This window comes from Bidens hawaiensis, unplaced genomic scaffold (assembly GCF_021521415.1).
Source record: "Bidens hawaiensis isolate Kalapana, Puna unplaced genomic scaffold, B.hawaiensis_p1.1 tig00017165_1, whole genome shotgun sequence".
NCBI classification, from domain to species: Eukaryota; Viridiplantae; Streptophyta; class Magnoliopsida; order Asterales; family Asteraceae; genus Bidens; species Bidens hawaiensis.
In genome coordinates, this window is record NW_027492598.1 from 107270 (window position 1) to 131889 (window position 24620).

The 24620-nt window shown below is 35.7% G+C and overlaps 3 protein-coding genes across 4 annotated transcripts; 1 reads left to right on the forward strand and 2 right to left on the reverse strand.

Moving 5' to 3' along the window:
• Positions 1-2058: 2058 nt before the first annotated feature.
• On the reverse strand, positions 2059-13166 carry LOC143553315 (28 kDa ribonucleoprotein, chloroplastic-like). 2 transcript variants are annotated; one of them, XM_077043337.1, is made up of 4 exons: positions 12682-13166; positions 12020-12121; positions 11418-11690; positions 2059-2186 (listed from the first exon to the last, which is right to left on the reverse strand). In XM_077043337.1, exons 1-4 carry the CDS (start codon positions 13111-13113, stop codon positions 2133-2135), a joined length of 861 nt encoding a protein of 286 aa, XP_076899452.1. In that variant the 5' UTR covers positions 13114-13166; the 3' UTR covers positions 2059-2132. The 2 variants fall into 2 exon arrangements, with proteins under 2 accessions (XP_076899452.1, XP_076899451.1); XM_077043336.1 differs by lacking the exon at positions 2059-2186 and adding an exon at positions 10512-10832.
• Positions 13167-17118: 3952 nt separating this feature from the next.
• LOC143553298 (uncharacterized) lies at positions 17119-19587 on the forward strand. The gene is made up of 4 exons (XM_077043324.1): positions 17119-17266; positions 17363-17600; positions 17672-17821; positions 18726-19587. The coding sequence occupies exons 1-4, from the start codon at positions 17132-17134 to the stop codon at positions 19370-19372; spliced, it is 1170 nt and encodes a 389-aa protein (XP_076899439.1). The 5' UTR covers positions 17119-17131; the 3' UTR covers positions 19373-19587.
• Positions 19588-22659: 3072 nt separating this feature from the next.
• Positions 22660-24051, reverse strand: LOC143553309 (putative F-box protein At5g62060). Its single transcript, XM_077043331.1, has 2 exons — positions 23728-24051; positions 22660-23635 (listed from the first exon to the last, which is right to left on the reverse strand). Exons 1-2 carry the CDS (start codon positions 24049-24051, stop codon positions 22898-22900), a joined length of 1062 nt encoding a protein of 353 aa, XP_076899446.1. The 3' UTR covers positions 22660-22897.
• Between the last annotated feature and the right edge of the window lie 569 nt (positions 24052-24620).

Below are 24620 nucleotides of genomic sequence, written 5' to 3' on the forward strand. Positions count from 1 at the left end.
CGTTTCTCCAGTCACTGGTGGTAAAAGATTCTGTCGGAGTGATTGCAAACGGTACTTTGATTCCGAGAGAAGAATATTGATTTATATCTTAATTTTTTTGTTTTTCTATTTCAAAAAATTTATTAATAATTATTAATTCTTGTGTCATATTTGTTGTTATTGGATTTTTGGATGAATATTGATATTTAGATCTTAATTGTTTTGTAAATATGGAGATGATAATGAACTTGAGATGTTGAAGATATGGTGATGATGATGATGTGTTAATAAAATCTGGAGATGATGGTGACGATAAACCTTTGATGAAGTTATAAAGTGGTAATATATATTTATATTATATAGTTATAACAAACATTAGTTTAGTTCAAATGGTTTGTTTTGTTTGTTGTTAACTGAGACGTCGTCGGTTCGAACCCCACCCTCTACACGATTTGGATTATTAGTTTTAGAATTAATTAAAGGCTCAGGGTTAAAATAGTCATTTCAACCTTTTTTGGTCAGTCAACGACGGGTCAACTGACGGCAGGAGTCAGAAGAACCCGCCGGAGTAACACAGGGAGTCAAAGTTCGCAAAATCTTTTTCAGAGGTTAACCCATCGCGCGACGATATAAACCAGGGAGGCAAAATGCAGATTTCTCCTAAAAACAATAATAGTAAATGTATTTATTTTGGAAGGTTATTTAAGTAAATTAAAATACTAAAAGCTTGTAGTTCTTTCTAAACGCTACTAGTAGAAGCTTTAAGCTTTTTCTACTGACCTAAAAACTTCAAGCTCTTTGAACCAAACAAAGCTTTTAATTGAGTAATAGTTTTTTCATAAAAGCTTGAAGCTTGAAGTTTCTAAAAGCTCTTAAAAGCTTCATGCCAAACACACCCTAAATAATGAAAATAGAGCACGCATTATTATAGACTCATAGTAAACATGTTACATGTTTAGTGGAAGTGGTGGTAACATTTTACTATCGCTTACCATAACACATGGTCTTATGGTCAATAAGGGATCTAAATATGCAAATAAGTTAAAAACTTAAGATTTTTTCTTTTAGTGTCGGTGGGAATACTGGATTTGTTGCGTGTTGCCATGTACATGAATTCGCCCACGTCTATTGCATACAACATAAGAAGCATAGATGATACATAAATTGACAAACTTATATTGGGTGCAACCAAATAAAAACGCGTGTTAAAAAAGGACTCAACTGTCATTTCAGAAAAAAAAATTGCATAACTTTATATCCATCAGAAGTTACGGATCCATGAAATCTGAAAGAAAATGGTAAAGCGGGTCGAATGTTACAAACACCATAGGCGTTTTATGTGACTCGTCAACCCCATCTAAACCCCGATTTTAAGTTCGGAGTTCTTTCGGTTTTAGCAATTTTGATTTATTTTTCTTTGATGGTAAAAACGTGGGACTTAATGTTTTACACAGGCAATTAGTTAAAAGTTAAAACTAGGTTGTAAAGCCCCAATCGATAATCAAACACGAACAAACTTATCAACGAAAGGGGACTCAATTGATGGTTTTATTCGATCTGAAATGTATCAATTTTTCTTAAAGTTTCTCTTTTATAATTGTGTTCCCACTATGCTTAGTTGCTTACCACCTGAAATCAGTATTTAGTTCATTTCATTTTGATTTTAGGATCTTACACCAAAGATGCACTCATTGGTACATGCTTGAATGTATGACATAACTTTGATCATTAATATCATATTCATTAAGAGGTCTTATTTTTCTTGTCTCATTGTATTTCCATATTGTAATTCACTCATCTGTTGATGATGCATGTCTCTTTCTGAATGTCTATATGCTGGTGACACCATCATAAAATAGGCTACTTTTGGATGTATCATCCATGAAAGTTTGTACTTTAAAATGACGCCTATAATGTTTCCAATTTCGTGTCACACGTACAAATCTAACATCATAATCAAACTTGACCAAGGAACATAACGGTCGTTACCTAAGCAAACTGCTATTCCCATTGCAGACATGTCTCCTGATTAATTTATTTGTCTCTAGACAGGGACTTTAGTACAATGCTAACACTATGCTAACCACACAACAGATCAACTGGCTCCATCCATCTAATCGCGCCTGCACTTGAAATCTTGAATCTTGGGACTCTTACTGCTTCTTTCCTTGTGCTAGGCTAACTCGTATTGACCGCCCTTCTAGCTCCTGTTAAAGACACAACACAACTGTCATTATTTACGAAAAATCGAGACATCAAGCGAAGGGGTGTAAACGAACCGAGCTGAGCCAAGCCCGAGTGTGGTTCGTTTAACTGAGCTTGAGATCATGCTTGCCTCGTTTTGAACTCTATTTCTAAAGCTTGAACTCTCTGCACATGAGTAGTTTTCAGGCTCGAGCTTGCCATTTTCATTATTTATTAATCATGTGTTATACATTTTTATTTGTTTTATTAATATTTTCAATTATCTTTTATATATATTTTAATTACAGTTTTCATATAGAACATAATATATATAATATAATTACTAGTAAAATTGCCCGCGCGTTGCGACGGGGACATAACGGGAATTCGGTCGGTATTTTTCGGTTTGTTATGGTACCCGCATTTCCTATATTTAAATTTTGTCTTTCCTGCAACCACTAATTTCTTCAATCTTATAAAAGACACATTTTTTTTAAAAAAAAGTATATATGATCACTCAAAAATGTAAAAAAATATATCAAACCTAAATACGTTGCAATCATCAAACAAGTATCACTGTTTGACCCATTAAAACTGATTTGGTAAGTTTGACTTAATGACCTGTATGAGGTCAAACCGCAAAGAGCCATTTATAAAAAAACCTTTAAAAATGCCGAAAATGCCCTTTGTTATCGATGTTGGAGCTGAAAACTAAAATGTGCAACCAATTTTCATTTTTGCACGTTGACCAGATTAGTCTTCGGTTTAATATGTTTTAAATACATTCATTTATGCAATAGGTGCATGATAATTTATCATTACAGGTAAAATTATCCGTTTGTTTCTGGTTCATCAGTTCTTTCACCTTGTTTTTCTAAATTAATTTTGTTTTTTTTTTCTTATATAATTTGCCATGGTACATTACACATTAGCCAAAATAAAACAAACAGCATCAACACATGTATATTGTTTATGAACTACCTAATCATCACTAACAACCTTTTTATAAAAAGTTAACAATATCGGACGACCATTTCCACCCGTACAAGAAAAGTTTCCGCTGAACCATTTACTTATGAGTGGGTATATATGGCTTATATTCATCACCAATAGGTCAAACAAAAATAAAACCAAATAGAAAAAACGGGTGAAACGGGAAAGTCACCCGCCGATTTTTTTTATTATATAATCATCGTAATCATTATTGACAAGAAATTGTTTTTAAGAACATTACAATTTTTTTACCAAAAGTGTTCCAATCAATCTAACCCGACTGTTTACCCCATATGTACACGTCAATGGAATTGTCGGTACAAATAGAAATGAATGGAGGAATATGTAGAGGGAACGTTGCCAAGCCGGAAAATTAATGAGTGTATTCCGGCGAGAATATGGTTTAGCCATCATTCAAAGAGTTCGTTCAATCCCGAAACCAATCCATTGATTACACCTGCGAATTTATTGCAGGAGGTTAAGCAAGTCCCGCCAAAAATATAAGATCATAACATCATAATTAAGAAAAGGATATTTGATAAATAAAAAAAAAGTATTTTGGGAAACAAATGTACCAGAGCCATAAATGAATGTACCACCAACGCTACTGCCAACGACAACACTCCCGTCGAAACCATTTCTGTTGCAGCCTGCGCCACCATCAATGGCTCTGCAGACTGCAGCTAGCAACAACGTGTTGACCCCTCTACCTATGTATTCACCATGTTGACACCACACCTACAACCACAGTATTGATACGTTTTTTAACCTCGCGCATAAAATATATAAATTGCATATGGTTAGTTTTTTTTACCTGGCTCTATTTGTGATGGAACTCGTTTTCACCCGAACCAAGTTGATGTATTTTTTAAAATAGCATGCCTTAACCTGAACTTGTTATTTGTTTAACCAAATTGATGTGCTTTTAAAAAGGCTCGTTTTGACCTGAACTAATTTTACTTTGAACCAATATTGTGTTATTGACCCGACCCATTCTGAGCGGAATCAGTCTGATTTTTTTAACATGACTCGTTTAGACCCAACGATGACAAAGATTTAATGGAAATAACTTGATCCTTGGACCCAAACTCAATCATAAACAAACCAAGTTGAGGAACAACATGATGGTTGATAAAGAATGGACATGAAATAACAAAAAAAAAACAAACAAACATTAATGAAAAGATAACGCAAAAAACTGCCAGAACTTCAAAAACTAAGCATATCCAAACACCATCTCATGTAACACATTTCGTTACCGTTGATTATTTGATTGTGAATGTTCAGCAGTTTCAAAAGTGTATCCAAGCATTTTTTGAAAAAAAAAAATAGTATAAAAGATACCTCCATAGATAATCCTGGTTGTAGCAGCAACATCAACACTAAAGTTTTGCTCAAACCATTCCATTAGTCCTGCATGTACATTCTTGTTAGAGATGTAACAATATATAGTAGTAAACGTACTAATTAACTATTAAACCATATGTGTTTTCCATATTGTATTGTTAAGACAATTTTAGGCCCAGTTTGTATGTATACCTGTGAATATAATTAAGAATTTGTCAAATTGTTCATATTGTAATAAAATATCAAATGCTAGCATAACGTGTAACATACAATGAGTTTGACCAAAGTCCAGTCAAGAAACTTGTATGAAGGTATCCAGGATCGAACCATGATCAAACTTTAATAAATTCGTGATCAAAGTACTTTAAAAGTGATTAAACAAATGAGAAGTAGTAAAAACACAAATTTGGATTAAAGACCTATAATATACTGATGATCCAATCCCCTATTGAAATAAGCTCAAGCTATAACTCAAGGTCTCTTGTCGCTTCTATAAAAATTCTCTAAATCCTAAAAAACGATTACCTCTACAACAACAAATCACATTTTATTTATTGAACAGTACTTTTCATTAATTAAAATGATCAAGTGACAAAGGAGTTGATTACAAGTTCTTAACATCACGAGTTTTGTCTTGCAAACAGTTCTTGTTGCATGAAACTGAACACATATTATTATTATTAGAAACACATGAAGGTAATAATAGTTTATTGACCAGTAAGATCCCAAATATAGTTTTTCTGGTCCGGGTTTCGATTCACATAAAATAGGTTATTCGGTTCCAGGTCAGTTCCGGTCCTAACCTGTCGGCTGACCTGTGTAACCTGTGAGAACCGATGCCTTGAAACAATTTAAGGGCTATAAAAATGGAAAAAGATGATTTGAATATGTTCTTCCATCATTGACCCGGCGGGTTTGCAGCTTAACCTTTAAAACTTTGTCTCATAATGTTTTTCTAATAGAAATAACAAAACACTAACAATTGACAAATAGGTAAACTTTAACACTAACAGTTTTCTTCAAATCGATATAATCACACAAATTGCATAAAAAAGATAAGGTACAATATGAAACTAATATATCAGCTTAAGATGCCAATGCTGGCCATGGTACTCAATAGGCCGATAACTACCCAGCCCTAATCGGATGATATTGAGAACCAATTCGGATTGATTTATATATGAAGCAGGTGTAGAAACTGACATCGACGATCAGTTGAGTCCATAAATGTTCCATTGAATTGACTACAATTGAAGTGGCGATTAATAGCGTCGGTAGCCCTAAAATTGAAATTTGAGAATAGCAAATGAAGGAGGGTGTTGTAACGGCTGCAATTAAGGAAGGCCGGAGTGAAATTGATTGTAGCCTGAAACGGAAGTATTCAGGCGATGAACCCACATAAATTCAACCGCAAAGTTGTCTATAATGTAATATTGATTATAATTATAATTTTATTAATATTGTTAATTAAAATTACAAATACACATTTAGTATACTAAATTAAAACTATTTAAATAATAGGTCGTGAGTCAATTTGAACTTGATAATCGAAGCTCAAGCGTGGGCCCGGGATTATTTATTAAATATGCCTAGTTTTAAGCTCGAGCTCATTTAATGTAAACTTGATTCGAGCTTTAAGCGAAACGACCTCGAGTAGCTCGCAAGCGGCTTAACCCGTGTACATCCTTAATCATGCAAGGGTCACGGTTAGCTAAAAAGTTATTAGTTATTGCCACTCCATTGAGAACTTGTCTCCATTTCGGCTTTTGTGTAGTAACTAACAAACCCATAACCACGAGACCTACCGGTTTCTCCATCATACAAAACCCGTGCTCCAACCACATTTCCATGTTCACAAAATAGTTCCGTTAGACTCTTGGAGGTAACTGACCATGAAAGACTTTAGTAATAATCTCATTCCTTGACATAAAAAGACTGTGGGCTATTTGTATCCCATTGGACGCGTTTGATGTAATGTGACACAAATAAACAGTGTTACAAGAAACGGGCTTGAAATTAATGATTTTAAAGGAAACATACCCGACTGCTCATGGTCTTAAATGCAAAGCCTCTGTTGTAGAGTACCGGGTAAATCAACACATAATTCTTTATGTAATTTCTCAATTTAAGATGCATATAAAAAGAGGTGACAATTTCTGGCATGACACGAAATGTGACTTGAACACAGACACAAAAATAATTAGGTTTTGGGTTGGCATATCTAACACGTTTAACAAATGGGCCACGTGCAGGTTGACATGCTTAATTAAACGGTTGTTTCGCGTTGACATATCGTCCCGCCAACATGTTTAGTTAATCAATCGACAACTAACCTGTTTAACCCATCTTTTTACAGCCCACCAACTCGATTAACATGTTTACAACTTGATTATCACTCACCAACCCATTTGACACATTTAGATAAATGTATTAAACAAGTTAATTATTGGGTTACACGATATTAAGTTTGTGTGGATTAGAGTTAATGTTTTGACATGAATAAAAGCATTACATGTTTTACACTCTTATGATAATAAAGCTAATATACAAAAGATTCACGTTTTCTAAAGTTGATGCAAGATTGATATATCATATATGGGGGAAATGGAACAAATAATTATAAGGATAAGTAGTTAAGCACCTCACCAAGCTCCGGGCTGCCGTAATCTTGAGTTATTTCGGCGAGCTGCGCACTGTCGCAGGGATACGGCAAATTCCAACAATACTGCTTTGTATTTACAGATGGGAGCTCGATAACGTAACGCACCCGATGGTCGAGACGAACTTCGGGTTGAAGTCGGTACCAATCAATGTAAATGTTTCATATGAGATTATTATTAGATAGAATATCTACGAAAAGGGCATTATTAATTAGAGGTATACACGTTGGATATGACATTTGTGTTCTATGTGGTTTATTCCCGGAATCATCGGAACATTTAATGTTACATTGTCGTGTGGCCAAATGAATTTGGTCAATTATCCACAGCTGGATTAAGGTATCGGGCCTGTCTGACTTTGATTCGGTAAAGGAGCTGCAAGATTATCCAGTGAAGCTCAAAAGGAAGGAGGATGAATGTATGTTAATACAAGCTATGTATATGGTGACGTGTTGGTTGATTTGGAGAACGAGGAATGTCAAAATCTTCAAAAATATACCAGTATTGGTGGACAGGGTGGTGAGGGATATTTAAGCAACCTCTTTCGTATGGGTCTTGAATCGGAGTCAAAGATCGGGTGTTGATTGGGAAGAACGGTGTTGTTCAATTTTGTTCACTTTCCTTTGTAATTGTTTGGTTGTTTCACTTGTTTCGGTTCCTAATATACCGGCCTTTCAAAAAAAAACATATTTTGAAAGTCTTTTTAGTAAATTTGGGAAAACAAAGAATATATTGTTTTGACAGTTGTTTAGATTGGTTGAAATACAAAGAATATATTGTTTGACTTTAAAGAGTCAAATAAGAGAATCAAGAAGCCTTTCAGCTTCTTGCTCATCATATGGGCATCTTAATGTCTATGAATTCTAGAACAAAAAACTTGGCATAACCTGATAATGTTTTAAACAAAGTTTTCAACAAACACAAAACACACATTCGAACACCATGATAATAAAACATAAAGAAACCTATCTGTCCTCTAGAAAGAAAATAAGGTTTCCATGTAACGATAAAAACCTGAGACATGAATGAAGTAATGATTTTTATGATATAACTCCTTAAAACTCTTGTCGTGAACATTGTACCATATCATCTTCGCGGGAGTTAACAGCACCAAGAATGTATCTTCTTCTTCTTTACCTCTAACCACATCAACGACTTTAAAATCACACTGGTATGGATGTTCCATCTCCCCGAAAGCACCCGGACGCTCATATTGAGAGATCAAGCACGGGAAATCAAGCAGAAGCTCATTAAGTTGTAGTCGATACTTGACAAACCACCCCGAATGATCCCTCAGCATCTCGTACACATTCACACGCAAAACATGGTCTTCGCCATCGGTGTAAAATATTAAATGTAGATGACCTCTTGATTCCCCCAAATACATTACACTTGTTTCGTAAGACATCATCTCCGCCGGTAACGGCAGCAATCGTAACTCTTCATCATCTAACTTAAAGTAAAATAAATTATGTTGATAAAAGGAAGCCCAATAAACAGCTCCATTCCAATAAACCGGGTCGTGGAACTTGGGATTCTGCGCAGAGACTGCATAAGACTCGATACGGACGAGTAGACTTGAATCTGAATCAAGTCCCCGCCGGGCTCAAAGGCATGGATACAAACAACTTTAAAGTGCACACAATTTGTTTGATGAAAAGCCAAAGCCATAGAACAGATGTTTTTACTTTTACCAACGCGGACGGATGGGATGAGTGCCAGTTGCTTGGTGGTGGGATTAAAAACGTAATATTCACGAGCGCCATTGTGAAAGGCGGAACAAAGTAATAAACCGTTACAAGATTGCTCGATTCTGACACATTAAAGTAGAAATCAAGACTAGTGAAAGGAGGAGTAGTGCTTCGGTTTTCAATGCCATAAGGAACATAAATATCGCCAAGAGATTTTGAGAGGTTGTTACTATTGTACGGGTGGGTTAGACCGGGAGCGTTTGAAAAGTTAATATTATCATACCGGTTGGTGAAATGTCTGTGAGTTAAAAGCAACCGCCAATGTTTAGTTGGATGGAGGTAACTGGGAGGCGGAAAAGGATTTCGGATATGAGGTCTTCGCTGGAAGTGATTCGTGTTCCGGATTGGTACTTATCGATCATTTTGTTGTTGGTTTTGGATCTTGTGTTCACCATTTTGGAGTGTTGTTGAAGAAGATGTACAGTTTTGGGGGTTTTGTGCTTCGTCTAAACTATAGTTAATTGCCGAATGGGAGTGATCGTGGGATCATGGATTAATAGATTTACTTTGAAGCCGGTTTAGTTTTTAATTTGGTTTTGGATTAATAACTATTAGTATTCAACCACCAACTCATCAAGGCTATATTTGATAACCATTTAAATATTATTCATGAAACTCCTCCTTAGTTATCAATTGAATATGCATAACTATAAGATGTTGTCTTGTTAAAACCCGTACCGGAAAAACTTATGGGACAAAACCATGCTAAGGAAAAAATAGTGCAACATGCGTATAATATTCCCCCTCGTTTATACATCCTTTAAGTGATGAGTTAATGAGTTATGTTCTTTTGCGAAAGTTTATCTACGACTTTTGTAGTTAACAATTCGTCACTTGATCTTCAAGCACATAATTCCTTGTGTCAACTGTCAAGTAATAATGCATTATCTTCATGTGTGACTTGTAGCACCAAGTCTTCAAAATAAGTATCACAAGATCCGTGACATTGTTGTATTACGTTCCCGACCTCAATACGATTAACCAAAACTTTTGTATGGGTTAGTAAACTATAAATTCATTTATTACATATTGAAAGTATCAAAATACTTAATTTTAGCTCATTTCGATGTCTCCTCACCGGAAACAAACTATACCGATAAAATATATTTAGTTGTGTATAACTAGCAAGAAATACTTAATTTTGCTCGAAACGATGCTCCACACGGCATTGGCTCTACCCCTTTGGCGCATCTTTCTACCCCCTAAGACTCAGCCTAATGCTTTACAATAATTTTACAATATCCTGCAAGATTAGAACGTATCTTCAAAAGGGGCCTGATGTAATAGTTTTATTCGATCTGTAATGTCTAAATTTTCCCTTTCTTTCTCATTTTATTTGTATCTGTCTTTTGTTACTTATACTTTGAAATCCATACAGGCTTGATTGTATGACATTAGCTTGATTATTAGACATTAGTATCATATTTATTAAGATGTCTTATTTTTCTTGGCTCATTTTATTTCCATGCTGCAGTTCACTTATCGGTCCCTGATGCATGCGTCTTTCTGAATGTCTTTCTATATGCTGGTGACACCATCATAAATTTGGTTTACTTTTGTAAGGTAAATGCACCTTGTTGAACCTTTGGATGTATCATCCATGAAAGTTAATGCTCCAAAATAATGCCTATAATGTTTCTAGTTTTGTGTCACACGTACAAATCTAGCATCATAACCCAAACTTGACTTGACCACCTAAGCAAACTGTTATTCCCATTGCAAACATGGCTCCTGATTAATTTCTTAGTACAATGCTAACGGTATGCAGTGCGCGCATCGATAGTGAGTACTAGCCACACAACAGATCAACTGGACCCCTCTATCTAAACATGCTTGCACTATAAAATCTTGAATCTTGAGACTCTTACTGCTTCTTTCCTTGTGCTAAGCTAACACGTATCGACCGTCCTTCTAGCTCCTGTTAAAACACCACACAACCGTCATTACTTACGAAAAGTCGAGACATTATGCGTAGAGTGTAAACGAGCAGAGCCAAGCCAAGCCCGAGCTTGACTAGGCTTGAGCTCGGCTCTTTTAACTTACAACCAGCTTGTGAGTAGGTTTTCAAGCTTGAGCTTGGCTGGTTTATTATTTATTAAATAATTTATATACATTTTTATTTATTTAATTTTAAATCGCTCTTACTAGGTTTGATTGATTGATTGATATATATTTTTTATCGTAATTTATTATATATACAATAATATATATTATTTAGTTATTTTTCATCATAGTTTTATAAGTATTTATAATAATTATAAAAATATACATTTTGTATACTAAATTGTAACTATCTAATTAATAGGCCCGTTGCTCGCGAGCTTGCTTGAACTTGATAATTGAAGCTCGAGCTTAGACTCATTTATTAAACAACCTTATTTTTAAGTTCGGGCTCGTTTAAGCTTGACTCAATTCAAGCTTTAAGCAAGGTGATCACGAGCAACTCACAAGCAGCTTAACTCGTTTAGACCCCTAGGGGTTAGCTAAAGTTATTAGTTATTACCGCTCCGTTGAGAACTTGAAGTGCCGTCTCCATTTCGGCTTTTGTGTAGTAACTCACAAACCCATAACCACGAGACCTTCCGGTTTCTCCATCGTACAGAACTCGTGCTCCAACCACATTTCCATGTTCACTAAACAGTTCCGTTAGACTCTCGGAGGTAACCGACCATGAAAGATTTCCAACAAAAAGTTTGAACTCGGTTTCGGGATACAATGGCTCTTTTGGCTTTGGCTTGTCTGAGAAGTTTACTCTTAATGTTCTACCACCATATTCCTGTAAACATTCAAACATGTTGGGTAAGAGGTCAAAATGGGCCCGGGTTAAAATGGGTCGGTCTAGTTACCTGGTACGAGTCAAAATGGGACGGGTCAGTCAGTCGGTCTAGCCCAAACATTTTTTAGTCCTTGTTTTAATTTTTTTTTGTAGTTAATAAATGGGTAATTATGACGACAAATCTATGTTATTGCAGTAACAATCTAAATCCTAGATATAGGACTTTGGGCTATTTGTATCCCATTTGACCCGTTTGATATAAAGCGTGACACAAATAAACAGAGTTACAAGAAACGGGCTTGAAATTAACGGTTTTAAGGGAAACATACCCGTCTATCAAGGTTTTCGATAACCGCTTTGCAATCTTCAACACTACTCATGGTCACAAATGCAAAGCCTCTGCTTTTACCGGTTTCCCTGTTGTAGAGTACCTGGTGAATCAACACATCAAATCCCGTTATTCTTTATGTACTTTTTTCCCAATAAAACTTTTGTATACAACGAAGGGTGACAATTCCTACATGACAAGAAACACAACTTGAACACGACACGAAAATAATCAGGTATTGGTTTAATAAAACAAAATGGTTGTGTTCAGGTTGACATGTTTAATTGAACGGTTGTGTTTCTGTTGACATTTCTAACCCGTTTAGTTAAACAGGTCGACTCATCAACATGTTTAGTTAAGCAATCGGGCAGCCGACCACTAACCCTTTAAACCTATTCTTTTGCGGCCCACCAACTCAACTAACATGTTTACAACTTGATTATCACTTAGCCAACACGTTTGACCCATTTAGATAAATGAGTTAACCAGGTCATGTTTCGGTTACACAACATTAAGTTTGTTTGGATTAGAGCTAATGCTTTGAAATAAATAAAAACATTACAGGTTTTAGTGTTTACACTCTTAACTAGTACACAAAAGATTGACGTTTTCTAATGTTGATGAAAGAATCATATATGTAAATAATAATTATGAAGAAATTACCTCAACAAGCTCCGGGCTGCCGTAATCTTGAATTATTCCGGCGAGCTGAGCACTGTCACATAGATACGGCAAATTCCCAAAATACAGCTTTGTATTTACAGAGCTACTGTCGGTCGGAGACTGATCTCCTCCGTCACCGGAGACTGGTTCTTCTTCCTTAACGGCCACCGTCTCCTCCACCTCCTCCGTCACCGACACCGCCGCTTCTTCTTGAGCCACCGACGCCGACACCCTCATCGCCGGCCACTTGCCGGACATGGGTATTGGTTCGATTCTTACACGAGATAGAGGTGATGATGTTGAGATTTGCAAGATGGGTGTTGTGGATTTTAATGTAAGAAGCATGGGATCGGAAGGCCATGGTTTTGATTTTAAGGAGAACGGAGAGCTGATGGCGGCGGTGGCGGTGGCGGTGGCGGTTGTAGCAGCCATGGTGTCTGCCTGTCTGATCCGGTGGTTGGGATAGTTTGCTTAGCTAGTGGTTGTGGTTGTGGTTGTGGTTGTGGTTGTGGTTGATTTGATGATCGGTAAATGCCATCGCTTTTTAGATATATGTAGTGACGTGGACTAAAGATATCCAATTGGATGTGAAGTTGAGTGAGATGATAAGATGGGGTCATGGAGGCAATGTTATACCAAATCAATTTTCTTACATTTTTTATTTTTATGCTGTTTTTGAATTTGGATTTTAATTTGCTTTTCAATTATTGATGATTAAAATGGGTTTATAGGAAACTAGCTAGATACGATATGATGTGTTTGGAAGGCTACAAAGATACTTATTTAACGGGAGGTTGTGAATAAAGAGTCGATCGAAACATGCTACTAGCTTATCTTGGGAGAATTTGAGGGGTTTTCGGTTGTAAAATGTTCATAGTTTGAGCCGGTGATTTGGTGTTCTTTTTGGTGGCTATATGTCTAGGTCTGGCTGGACATCTTTACATATATCAAAAAGTTGGTTGGTCTTTGAAAAAAAAAACCAAAAACAACATGTTTATACATTTAATTTGTTTCACTTAACAACTTGTTGAAATTAATGTTAGGAAAAAAAAGGAAAAAATATAATAAAAGTAATAATGTTTGTTTGTTTGAGTATTAATAAGTTTGTAGTTATATCTAAACAATTTCATGGAATCACGGGTAAAAACAACATTATGTTGAAAGGACTATGTTTTTTTTTTCATATATGTCATAACCGATCAATAGAAATACTTCAACACTTCACTATTCCATGCGTCACACTAGAAAGATATCATGTTCATGCAATATGATTCAATTTCAAGATGCCTTGGTGGTGAAATGGTAGATACGCGAGACTCCACATCTCGTGCTAGAGAGTATGGAGGTTTTAGTCCACCACCGGCCACCATCTTCGTCAGCTCTCTACACCTTCGCACCATCGACCACCACCGCTGCCGGACCCGAATCCACATCTCTTTTTTGCCCCGTCGATGTAGCTAACCAGGTTCAATATCTAATTCTGATTCCGTCGATTTATATTCCTTCCTCGATTGATAGATTTAATCGATTTCTGATTTCTATGTAATAGAATTCTGTTTAATCCATTTTTTTATTGTTTGGTTCAATCGATTCAGTTTAATCGGGTCAGAGTGGATGCATGGTCAAATTAAGATAACTTCTAAAGCTATGAAATCGTTCTCTTCTCTGCTAGTAGAACACAAGGTGTGATTTTTTCCCATAAACCCTAATTCTTGTATGTAATGATATTATTGAAATAATTTTGAAGTTGAAATCAGAGAATAAAACCTTGAAATCTTGCTGATTGTTGCTTAGTTATGAGTTATGACTGTAGGATTAAATTATTTATATTCAACTCATGTTTATCATTTTTGAAACTCAGATTTAAGTTAAAATGATATTTGGGATGGAATTGGGGCACGAGTTTGAACTTTATGCTTAGAATAACTAATATAATGTAGTTATGAGGAATTATGAATCAAATTGTATTGTTAATTGTTGGTGTAGTGTCTTTAATCATAAAAGTGGTAATTCCCAGTTGAGTTGTGGTTTTAATGAAGCTTATATAAGTGTAAACCGGAGTATGGATATTGATGTCACCAGAAAGGGTATAAAACTGTGTTTTGAATTGAATTTGAAAACAAAAACAAAGCTGATGCGCAGCTAATCTCGTTACTGGTCTGTCTTTAAAATTTTGTATAAAATCGCAGAAAAATCTAATAAGTGCGTATCTTATATGGTTAAAAAGCCCTTTCAGTTTACTGCATTTCATATTAAGATATAAAAAGCTGATTTGGATATTAAGTGGGGTAAAATGGCTGACTTCTGTAGCTTTACCTATAGTTCAGCAAAGCTGATGGCCAAAAATTACACTGCTGACTTGTTTTTCTCGAATTTATATAAAATCAATCGTATCTCGGATAAATGTGTATTATATATGGTTAAAAAGCTTTCCGAGTCTACTATATTTTACCTTTGATCATGTTGAAGTAATTCAGGTCGTAAGGGTGTCAAAATCCATAGGGAACAGGTGCTGCACAGAATGTGCAACACTAAAATTGGGATTTTATAAGATTAAACTATGTCATGCTATATTTTTTTTTATAAAGAAACTTGAAATGAGTAAATGAACAATAAGTGAAGAATACCAATGGCTGGGTGATTTACAGATCTGTCTTGTGTGTTCTAGTATTGAAAGTTGACATTTTATCAAGATAGGTGCTTCGAAGCTTAGAGGTAAACGAGCCAAGTGGATGATCACAAAACAAATATAATTAATTAATCATACAATTGAATATAATTATGAGTCATCACTTAGATATGGCTAATCTTTCATGGTGATAATGTGTAGGTAATTTATGAAAGTGTTCGAGTCATGCAGACAAACGAGGCGACTATAGGTAAAGTTTTGAATGCGAGTGCCAAGATGATCAAGTTTTTTAAGATTGGGCGTTGTAGAAGTATGAAGACATCGTTCGGGCTGCAAGAATGAAGACGCCGGTTTAGTTATTGTGTATTATGTTCATTTTTAAACATTTATATTTGTGGTACTCTGAATTTTTGTATCTTTGAAACTTTTATGTACATTGTTTTCATTTTTACGTATATATTTTGCGTATATATTGGGTTTCAATGGAAAAATAAGTATTATGGTAGTTTGTTGGGTTCTTCACGAAATATTTTAGAGGGGTAAAATAGTCATTATGCAGTCATTCAGAGATCCAACGAAACAACACTTTACTGGTTCAACACTTATTGGCTCAGAGCCTCTTAATCATTCACACCTCTTAATCATTCAGCACTTAATGGTTCAGCACTTGCCAAACAGCCCCATCTTTACATATATCAAAAAGTTGGTTGGTCTTTGAAAAAAAAACCAAAAACAACATGTTTATACATTTAATTTGTTTCACTTAACAACTTGTTGAAATTAATGTTAGGAAAAAATAGGAAAAAATATAATTAAGTAATAATGTTTTTTTGTTTGAGTATTAATAAGTTTGTAGTTATATCTAAATAATTTCATGAAATCACGGGTAAAAAGAACATTATGTTGAAAGGACTATGTTTTTTTTTTTTTCATATATATCATAACCGTTCAACACTTCACTATTCCATGCATCACACTAGAAAGATATCATATTCATGCAATATGATTCAATTTCAAGATGCCTTGGTGGTGAAATGGTAGATACGCGAGACTCCACATCTCGTGCTAGAGAGTATGGAGGTTTTAGTCCTCTTCAAGACATAATATTGAGAATGCTCATTGAATAAGAGAGCTTGGCCAGTTTCATATTCATTGAGTAATTTGGTATAAGGGTCAAGGTTTTGTAATATTTCAAGGGTGTGTATAGAGGTGGGCCCGCGGGGGACAATGGTTATGGCACAAGCGAAGGTGATGGTGTCATCGACGACGTTGCATGTCATGGCAATGACAAATGATTATAAGTTATAACGGTAGTAGTTGCCTTGGGATGGTTATTGTGGTGGCTACACGATAACAGTGGTTAGGCGATGAAGAACTACACGAGGCTGCGATGGGTGGTGACGATCCACTGAAGTTGTTTTAAGTTATAAAGTTTTACATGAGCAACCTATGTTAACTTTATCAGTAATTTAAATGATCCAAATTAACTCACTTAATAAACAAAAAATACATAAGGTGAGTCATTTCCCTCACCATGGGCCATTGACAATATATCTTTTAGTTAGTATATCTTTTTGGTAAGGATTTAAACGAGTCACTTACAAACTACTAAAGATGGTTTGTTAAGAGACAAAAATCAAATTGAGTTTAAATACGCTCAAAGCCTAAGTTGAAGCCCAATTACTTAAAATACCTTGAAATAACGCTGATCAGGGTTTAGGGTTTAACATTATGATGATGATTTTGAAGAAGAGGAGTGGATTGAATTTAGCATCATCAACCAAAAACATTCGTCGGTGGTTCAGCTCGAATCCTCGTCGAATGTTGGATGAAGGCGATTGGCTTTACTCATCGGAATGGTGGGACGATAACGACACTAGTAACACGGTCTTCCGTTCTCTTTCCGACAAGGGCAACGGCGTCGTTTCTGTTGTTGCTTCTCATTCTTCCAGACCTGTATGTTTTTATTATTAAATTAATTTCTCAATTAGTACCAATTCACCGTCATTTATATGAAATCTTGTCGTCTAAATCTTGTTGTAATTGTTACAGAGTCAAAGTGATTGGCACCAAACTGAGGATGTGCTTCGTCAACGCTACGCAGAGTTACATGGCTTACATCCAAACACTTTTAAAAACGGCTTGTTTAGAATTCTCGGGTATCAGTGGCGTACGCTTCGGTTTAATGACGATACCCGCCAAAGCACAGCTAAAGTCATGGCAGCTTATCATGAATCAGATCCTGGATCTATATTCTTAATGCAGCAGCCGAGTTGTTTGGCTGCTCCATGTAATTTATATCAAATTTGCCACGTGTGATTTGTTTTTTACTTTGCTGTTAATGTTACGCATTTATTGCAGATCTTCGAAGTATGATATCTGCTGGACTGACTTCCCTATCATGTAACTGTGATATGCTAAGTTCGGTTTATGGGAAGACTTGTATGAAGATTTTGTGTATTGGTCATGGTGGTGGAAGCTTACCGTTATTTTTGGCCCGTAAAGTTCCAGGTGAGTTATGTAATAGTAATTAATAGTATATTAATTAATGGGATGTAGTAGTATTATACTGATATATAATTTGCTTTTAGATGTACTTTGACAATTTACATATTTGGCATGACTTTGTACTTAATCCTTGTTGATTAGCACTCTTCTTTGAGTCAAACGGGTAAATAATTTAGCTTAGAAGAAAAAAGGTCAAACGGGCTGAAAATCGTCTATATTATTTTATCCAGGAGTTATATTATTCTTGAAATGATAAAGTTATATCAGTCGCATATACCATTGTAAACGAGTTGAGCCGAGCCCGGACTCAACTAAGCTGGAGCTTTACTCGGTTAACTTACAAGAGCTCAAGCTCGGCTCGTGGGTAGTTTTTTCAAGGTCGAGTTCGGCTCGCTTATTATTCATTAATATTTATATAAGTTTTTAATTGATTTATTTTCTAATTAACAGTTGTATATAACCTAATATATATTATATATAAATAAAAAATATATATAAACAATAGGCCCGTTTAGGCTCAATAGCCAGGTTGAGCTTGTTTATATGACAAGCTTATTTTTAGGTTTGGGCTCGTTTAAGCTTGGCTTGATTCAAGCTTTTAGCGAGCCAATTTTGAGTAGCTCATGAGTGGCTTGGCTCGTTTACACCCTTGGTCGCATTTGTCACACTTATAGTTTAAAAAAAGGTTCACAAAGTTGGAAAAGGTGTTTTGGGTTGATCAGGAGTGACCCATTTTAACGCACACTAAAAACTCGGTTGACCCGTTATCGAATCTGCCCAATTCGCCACATCCTATTGTTATGATGTTTGTAAAATGACGCAGCCAATTTTCATGGGTGGTTTGCAGTTTATTGCTTCATTTTGTCAAATTTAACGGACATTTTTATCTGATATGAATATTTGACAGGCGCCATAATCGACATAGTAGAAGTTGACCCGGTAGTTATTGCCGCTTCAACCCAAGCAATGGGTTTTCCATCTTACTCTATAATGAAAAAACACGGGGTGCGTTCACACTCGAAACCGAGTCTAATAGATCAAGTTTTATGGAATGGGATTCACGAAAGGCTATTCTTACACGAATCCGATGCCCAACAGTTCATAACCGAAAGTACCAGCATCTATGACATGGTTTTTGTGGATGCGTATGATGGTGACGATGTATTTCCCCGCCCGCTGTGGGACCCGGATTCTGTTTTCCTCAAAGCCTTGGGGGACCGGGTTCATCCGGACCACGGAACGGTTGTGGTGAATCTTCATTCGGATAATGATATTGAGGGTGAATCTTTATTGCCAATGGGTAAGTATGTGTCTCAAGTATGCAAGGCATATAAGAAGGTGTTATTAGATGATTTTGTAAGTGTCTCGGGTTTTGCGTTTACGGTTCAGGCTCCTTGGGTTTGTAACACGTCTCTTGTCGTTTCTAGGGGTTTTAGGAACAGTACGCGCGATACGGTTAAACAGGCGCTTATGTCGAAATCAATTCAATTTGGGGATACTATGTCATTCTCTTTTTTGCAATATATAACGAGAGGGTTAACATTTGTTGATTAATTTTTGGATTCTTGAAATTGATAGTTTTCGCTTTGTTTTGTTTTGGACATGGATTTTGTAGGGAGATGTATAAATGGGGTTGAATCTTGATGTAGGGTCAATGTTATGGCAAGTTGTCATAACAATTAGGATCTCTTGTCATATGAAAAAGAGATTCTAATTGTTATGACAACTTTTCTCAAAGTTAAGATATAATTTTATGTAATAATTATTGTACTGCCTCTAGATAATTTGGACTTTTATTGTGTTACAATTGGACAAGTTGATTATTTTATTCTAATTTGATTGGATTGGATTTTATTTTTAACATTGGCGTGATTTGTATGTATATATTGAAATACGTAACAAGCATCATATATACATCTTAAGCAAGCTGACTGGACTCGTTTATCGCAATATATGCATCTTAAACAAGTTGTTAGGAGTCGTTTATCGTCACTTTACCGTCGACAATAAATCTTAAATAACTTTTCCCTCTTTTCATGACCCCTTTAACCCCCGTGGTAATTGGTAATCAATGTGTATAGAAGGTAAGTTAACAAAACTAATAGAGTTAACAAACTACATACTTTTTCACTTGTTTTAGTATGGTTTGAAATTGAAACCATTTGCTAGCACCAAACGTTAACATTTGTTAATGTGTAACGGGCCAAGTTCAAAGCCTCAAACTATATTCTATGTTGGCTAATAATCTAATATGACTAACTAGTGATCCAGCCCAGTGACATCAGAAGTGGATCCTGCCCAATTATAATTAACACGTTTTAGGCCCAACACCCAAACACGTAGGAGAGCATACCAACACAAGTCCAGTTCCACGCTTAGATCACTTGGCCCAACCCGATAAAGATGTTCGGCCTAGAGGTGCACATTCCGGTTAACCAATAACCGGTTAATTTTCTAACTGGCTAATTGTTTGGCGGGAAATAACCGGTTAGACTAGTTAATCGGGTTGGGTACTAACTGGTTTTGAGACAAGAAACCCCTACCCGGTATAACCGAACTGGTTAACATGTGAATAACCGGCAAAAAAACTGTTTTTTTAAATAAGAAAAATCGGTTAACCGGTTATGGAAATCAATAATAAAAACCGATTTCTAACTAGCGGTTAGAACCGGGTATAAACCGGTTAGTGGTGGACCGGTTACTAACCAGTTAGGTTTCCAGTTAGAAATCAGTTAACCAGTTAGCTTGTACAAATTAATTAAATGTAAACATTTTATAAAATGTTAGCTAGCTATCTAGGTAGTTTATATTAGTGAATAAATTTTATGAAAATTCATACTTGCATGTTTAACTTTTATAAAATATTAGCAGAACATGCACACTATGTAATGTAGCCATTTGGATTTTATGGTGATTAAAGTGAAAAATGATTTACTTATTAGGTACGCCTCAAAACTATTGAATCCGAAATGCCTTTGAACCCAATCTGTGGGAAAATTCTCAAAATATGTCAAATGAGGAGAGAGATTTCTAATTTAGGCAAAATTTTTTGAAAAATCTCATAATGAGCCATTGAAAACTCACAGGGCCGTTACATTTGTGTTCGTGCCGTGAGTTTTCGCTAGCCACTAATATTATGCCACGTGTTATATGTCTAACCCCACCCTCGTGAGATTTCAAGCCAAATCTGTTTGACCCGTGAGTTTTGATACCAAAATCGTTTTCTTGAAAACCAACTCCCCCGTGATGTTTCACCATGCTTTTATCTCCTCCATGAGATTTGGAAAAAAGTTTGAATCCACCTAATTATACTAGAATAAGTTCTCTGTTCTTATATTGGCTTCAACTGTAGGCCACTTTTTGTTGGGAATTGGATACACAAAGAAGTTCAAGATGCTTTTATAAAAGTTTTGAAAGTTACAATGTATAAAATACTAGTTTACTTTATTCTTTACTTGGATTCATGCTGCACTGAACGCTGACTGTACACCCGTTGGAACCTCTGTTGAAGCCACTTAGCCAACCGACTTAGACAACTGACAATTTTACGGTTTTATGGTTTGGCTTTGCGGTCTTAGAAAAATGTTTCTTATAAAAACATATGCCTGCATTAAATTAAAGAAATGACTGTTCATAAATATAATCTTATATATATAGCATCGCTGTCAAGATCAAATACGAGCAATAATTTTTAACGTGAGAAGTGTGTGAAGTAAAATGAAAAAACTTGCCATGTAAAATCAATTACAATTAAAAAATTTTAATAATAGTAATCGGTCTATGGGAGAAACGAAATAGCAGTTAACGGTTCTTTTGCATTTGTGTAATTGAACAAAGCCTCATAGAAACAAATTATTCTTGTAGTCAATAAACAGTTACATTTACGTATAAAGATGATAGTTTAAAGGACATTTGAATACCACATGTTAAGTGAATCAGACGTTAAAAACATCACATATTCCTGCTTCTACTGTGATAGTTTTTGGCAATTAACAGGTGGAGAGCTTTTGATCAGCTATTTTCACTACAAAATTCTGATTTGAAACATCCTAATAATGTTTATTTAGCTTTATAACCGAGCTTTCAAACTTCATATTTCTGATTTTCTGAAATCCTTTTGCAGAAAAACATACAAACAATCCTTCAAAACATAACACAATTTTAAAACATTTTGGTTTACAGTTTAGTAAAACTTGTTTAGAAACACAAAAGTCTGTTTTTAAGGAAAAGCTACGTTCTAAAACCGGTGCCTGCAAATTCATTACACAAATAATCACATGGTAAAAATCAAAGCAAAACGCCGAGATTTTATATCATTTTTTGTATAACATCCCGCTGGCCCTGCTTAAAGAAGTCAACAGTCGTTCTCAGACTTTATACTACATCGATCCGTTAAAAAAGAGAAACCAACAATCCAACATACGATTATATTTATATTAACATAATCCTATTTGGACCCAAGTCAAAAGTATCTGAAGCCATTGAATTACAAAAGGGTTAAACAATCAATTAGAATTCGACCTGGTTAATTAAATAGCTTAAACATTTTTTTTTGGCTCGTTGGTTCCTCAAAAAAAAAATAAAAATAAATAAATAAACATTAGGGGCAAGACCTATAATCAAGCTATATCTGCCTAATTATACTATTTATCAGCAGAAGCTCAATAAAAGTAGTGCACAGATCACTTTTATGATGTATAAACTGTTGATTTCCAATATTTAAACTCAAGTTTAAGTTATATTACATCTTATAGCCAAAAAGATTATCAATATTAATTAAAATAGAAGACTAATTCCCTTCCACTCAGTATAGGTGAATGCATTAGTTTTGATGATCAACACTGCATATTTCTGATTTTTGTATAAAAGTATACAAACAATCCTAACATAACACGATTTAAAATGGTTTTACGGTTTAGCAAAACTTGTATAGAAACACAAGATCCAAAGAAGTTGATAGGTAAAACACTATTAATATAAGAAACTCCATTTAAACATACATCAAACCTGAACTACAAACAACATTTGCCCATGAAAGAACTTGTATTGGATCAGATCATCAAGTGTTGTCCTGTTCCTCTATAAAGGCGCCATGCTTTCAACATAACACTTGATCTCCATGAACTTCAGCGTTCTTGACAACAGAAACCGATACTGATGACCTAAAGTGAATCGCAACGATTTCAAACACCTACCCTTCTTGTTATAGACAGGTACACTTAAAACATCACCAGACAACTTGCTCTCCGAGGACAATATAAGCTCGTCCATATTAACAAAATCGATAGGATAAGGGCAACACATCATATGCTCGGGGTACTTAACGACTTCTCTGACCCAAACACGGTTTTCATAGTCTTGCAATATCCAACTATGCATCTCCTTGTTCTCCCACGTACGATCATGACATACAACACCAACAAAACCATTGACATCGTTAATGTAAGGATCGTCTTCCGGATACGGCATTACATCTTCAGGAGTGTTGATGATCGAAAACTTCTCCGTCACCAAGTCAAACGCCAAAATATCGTAAGCGTAAGGGCCATCTTCAAGCAATAGATGCACTACACTATTGACACAAACACTCATGACACAAGCTGAGTAGAAGCTAAAACGATCCCAGTTGAAACCGAGAGGAGGGTCCACTTCTATGGTTCTCCACGAACGATCTGACATAGAGAAAATCATAACCTCTACTCGAATACACGGCTCGTAAAGCTTCCTAATGATCAAAATCTTATGTTCGTTTTTAGACTCATCCAACCCATACAAGTAATGCACATCCACGTTATTATTAGTTAAAAATCCAGGTATAGTTTAAAAAGCTTACGCGTGGTCGGGTTAACGACGAACGCGTTATACGTGCACTGGCTGGGTGAGGTTTCTTTAATGCAAGTGAAACTAACAAGGCCATGCAAGTGTACGGGGTCAGTGGTGAAGTACTGATCGGAGTAATCTGTTTCGAGTGTGGTGAGGTGGGTGAGGGTTCCGTCGTGAGAGGCGGATAGGAGGTGGGTCTTGTGGGTGGAGGCGTCGTAAGCGGAAATGAATAAGGCGGTGCGGGTGGAGCGAGTGAGGTGGAGTTTGGTGAATGATGGGTCGGAGATGTAAGAGAGCCATGGCTTGGATACTGATCGGAATCGGAGGATGGATTTGACGGGGAGTCTGGAGAGTATTTCTACGGTGATGTCACTTGGGAATTGATCATCTTGTTGTTCTAGGGTTTCCATTTCACGATGAAGTAAACATTGTTTTTTTTCTGAAGGGCTGTTTATAGGCGTGAGCTAGGGTTTGAGCTTGTTTAAGCTCAGCTTGATTTAAGTTTTAAGCAAGCCGATTTTGAGTCGTTTACGGACAACTTGATTCCATTACACCCATAGTCGTATTTGTCTAGGGTTGTAAATGAACCGACCATTCAGCGAACAGGTCGTAAATCGTTCGGTGGGAAGTTCGATTAGTTAAACAAACTAACATGAAGAGAGCCCATGTTCCTTCATTTGTATTCGTGAACGTTCGGAAATGTGTTCATAAACGTTCGTTCAAGAAAGTTTTTTGTACTTTTAGTTATGTTTTCTAAGCATTTTATATTCTTTAATCTATTACCCATAATAATATAGAAAATCATATTCTTACATTGTTTTTGAATTATTCTCATTACCTTTCTCAATGTTCACATTGATAAATGCATCGATCTCAATATTTAGGATATGCCGATTTTATTTATGTTCGTGAACACATACATTACCTTAATGAACAAATACAAACATAAAATCTCGTTCGGTAAGCGTTCGTGAACTGA

Coding starts and splice junctions, on each gene's coding strand:
- LOC143553309 (XM_077043331.1), bottom strand. CDS start 24,051: ATGGAAACCCTAGAACAACAAGATGATCAATTCCCAAGTGACATCACC. Junction 23,636..23,727: donor CCGTACACTTGCATGGCCTT/GTTAGTTTCACT, acceptor GCTTTTTAAACT/ATACCTGGATTTTTAACTAA.
- LOC143553298 (XM_077043324.1), top strand. CDS start 17,132: ATGTTGGATGAAGGCGATTGGCTTTACTCATCGGAATGGTGGGACGAT. Junction 17,267..17,362: donor CTTCTCATTCTTCCAGACCT/GTATGTTTTTAT, acceptor TAATTGTTACAG/AGTCAAAGTGATTGGCACCA. Junction 17,822..18,725: donor TTTGGCCCGTAAAGTTCCAG/GTGAGTTATGTA, acceptor AATATTTGACAG/GCGCCATAATCGACATAGTA.
- LOC143553315 (XM_077043337.1), bottom strand. CDS start 13,113: ATGGCTGCTACAACCGCCACCGCCACCGCCACCGCCGCCATCAGCTCT. Junction 12,122..12,681: donor GCAGCCCGGAGCTTGTTGAG/GTAATTTCTTCA, acceptor TTGATTCACCAG/GTACTCTACAACAGGGAAAC. Junction 2,187..11,417: donor TTCAAGTTCTCAACGGAGCG/GTAATAACTAAT, acceptor TGTCTTTAACAG/GAGCTAGAAGGGCGGTCAAT.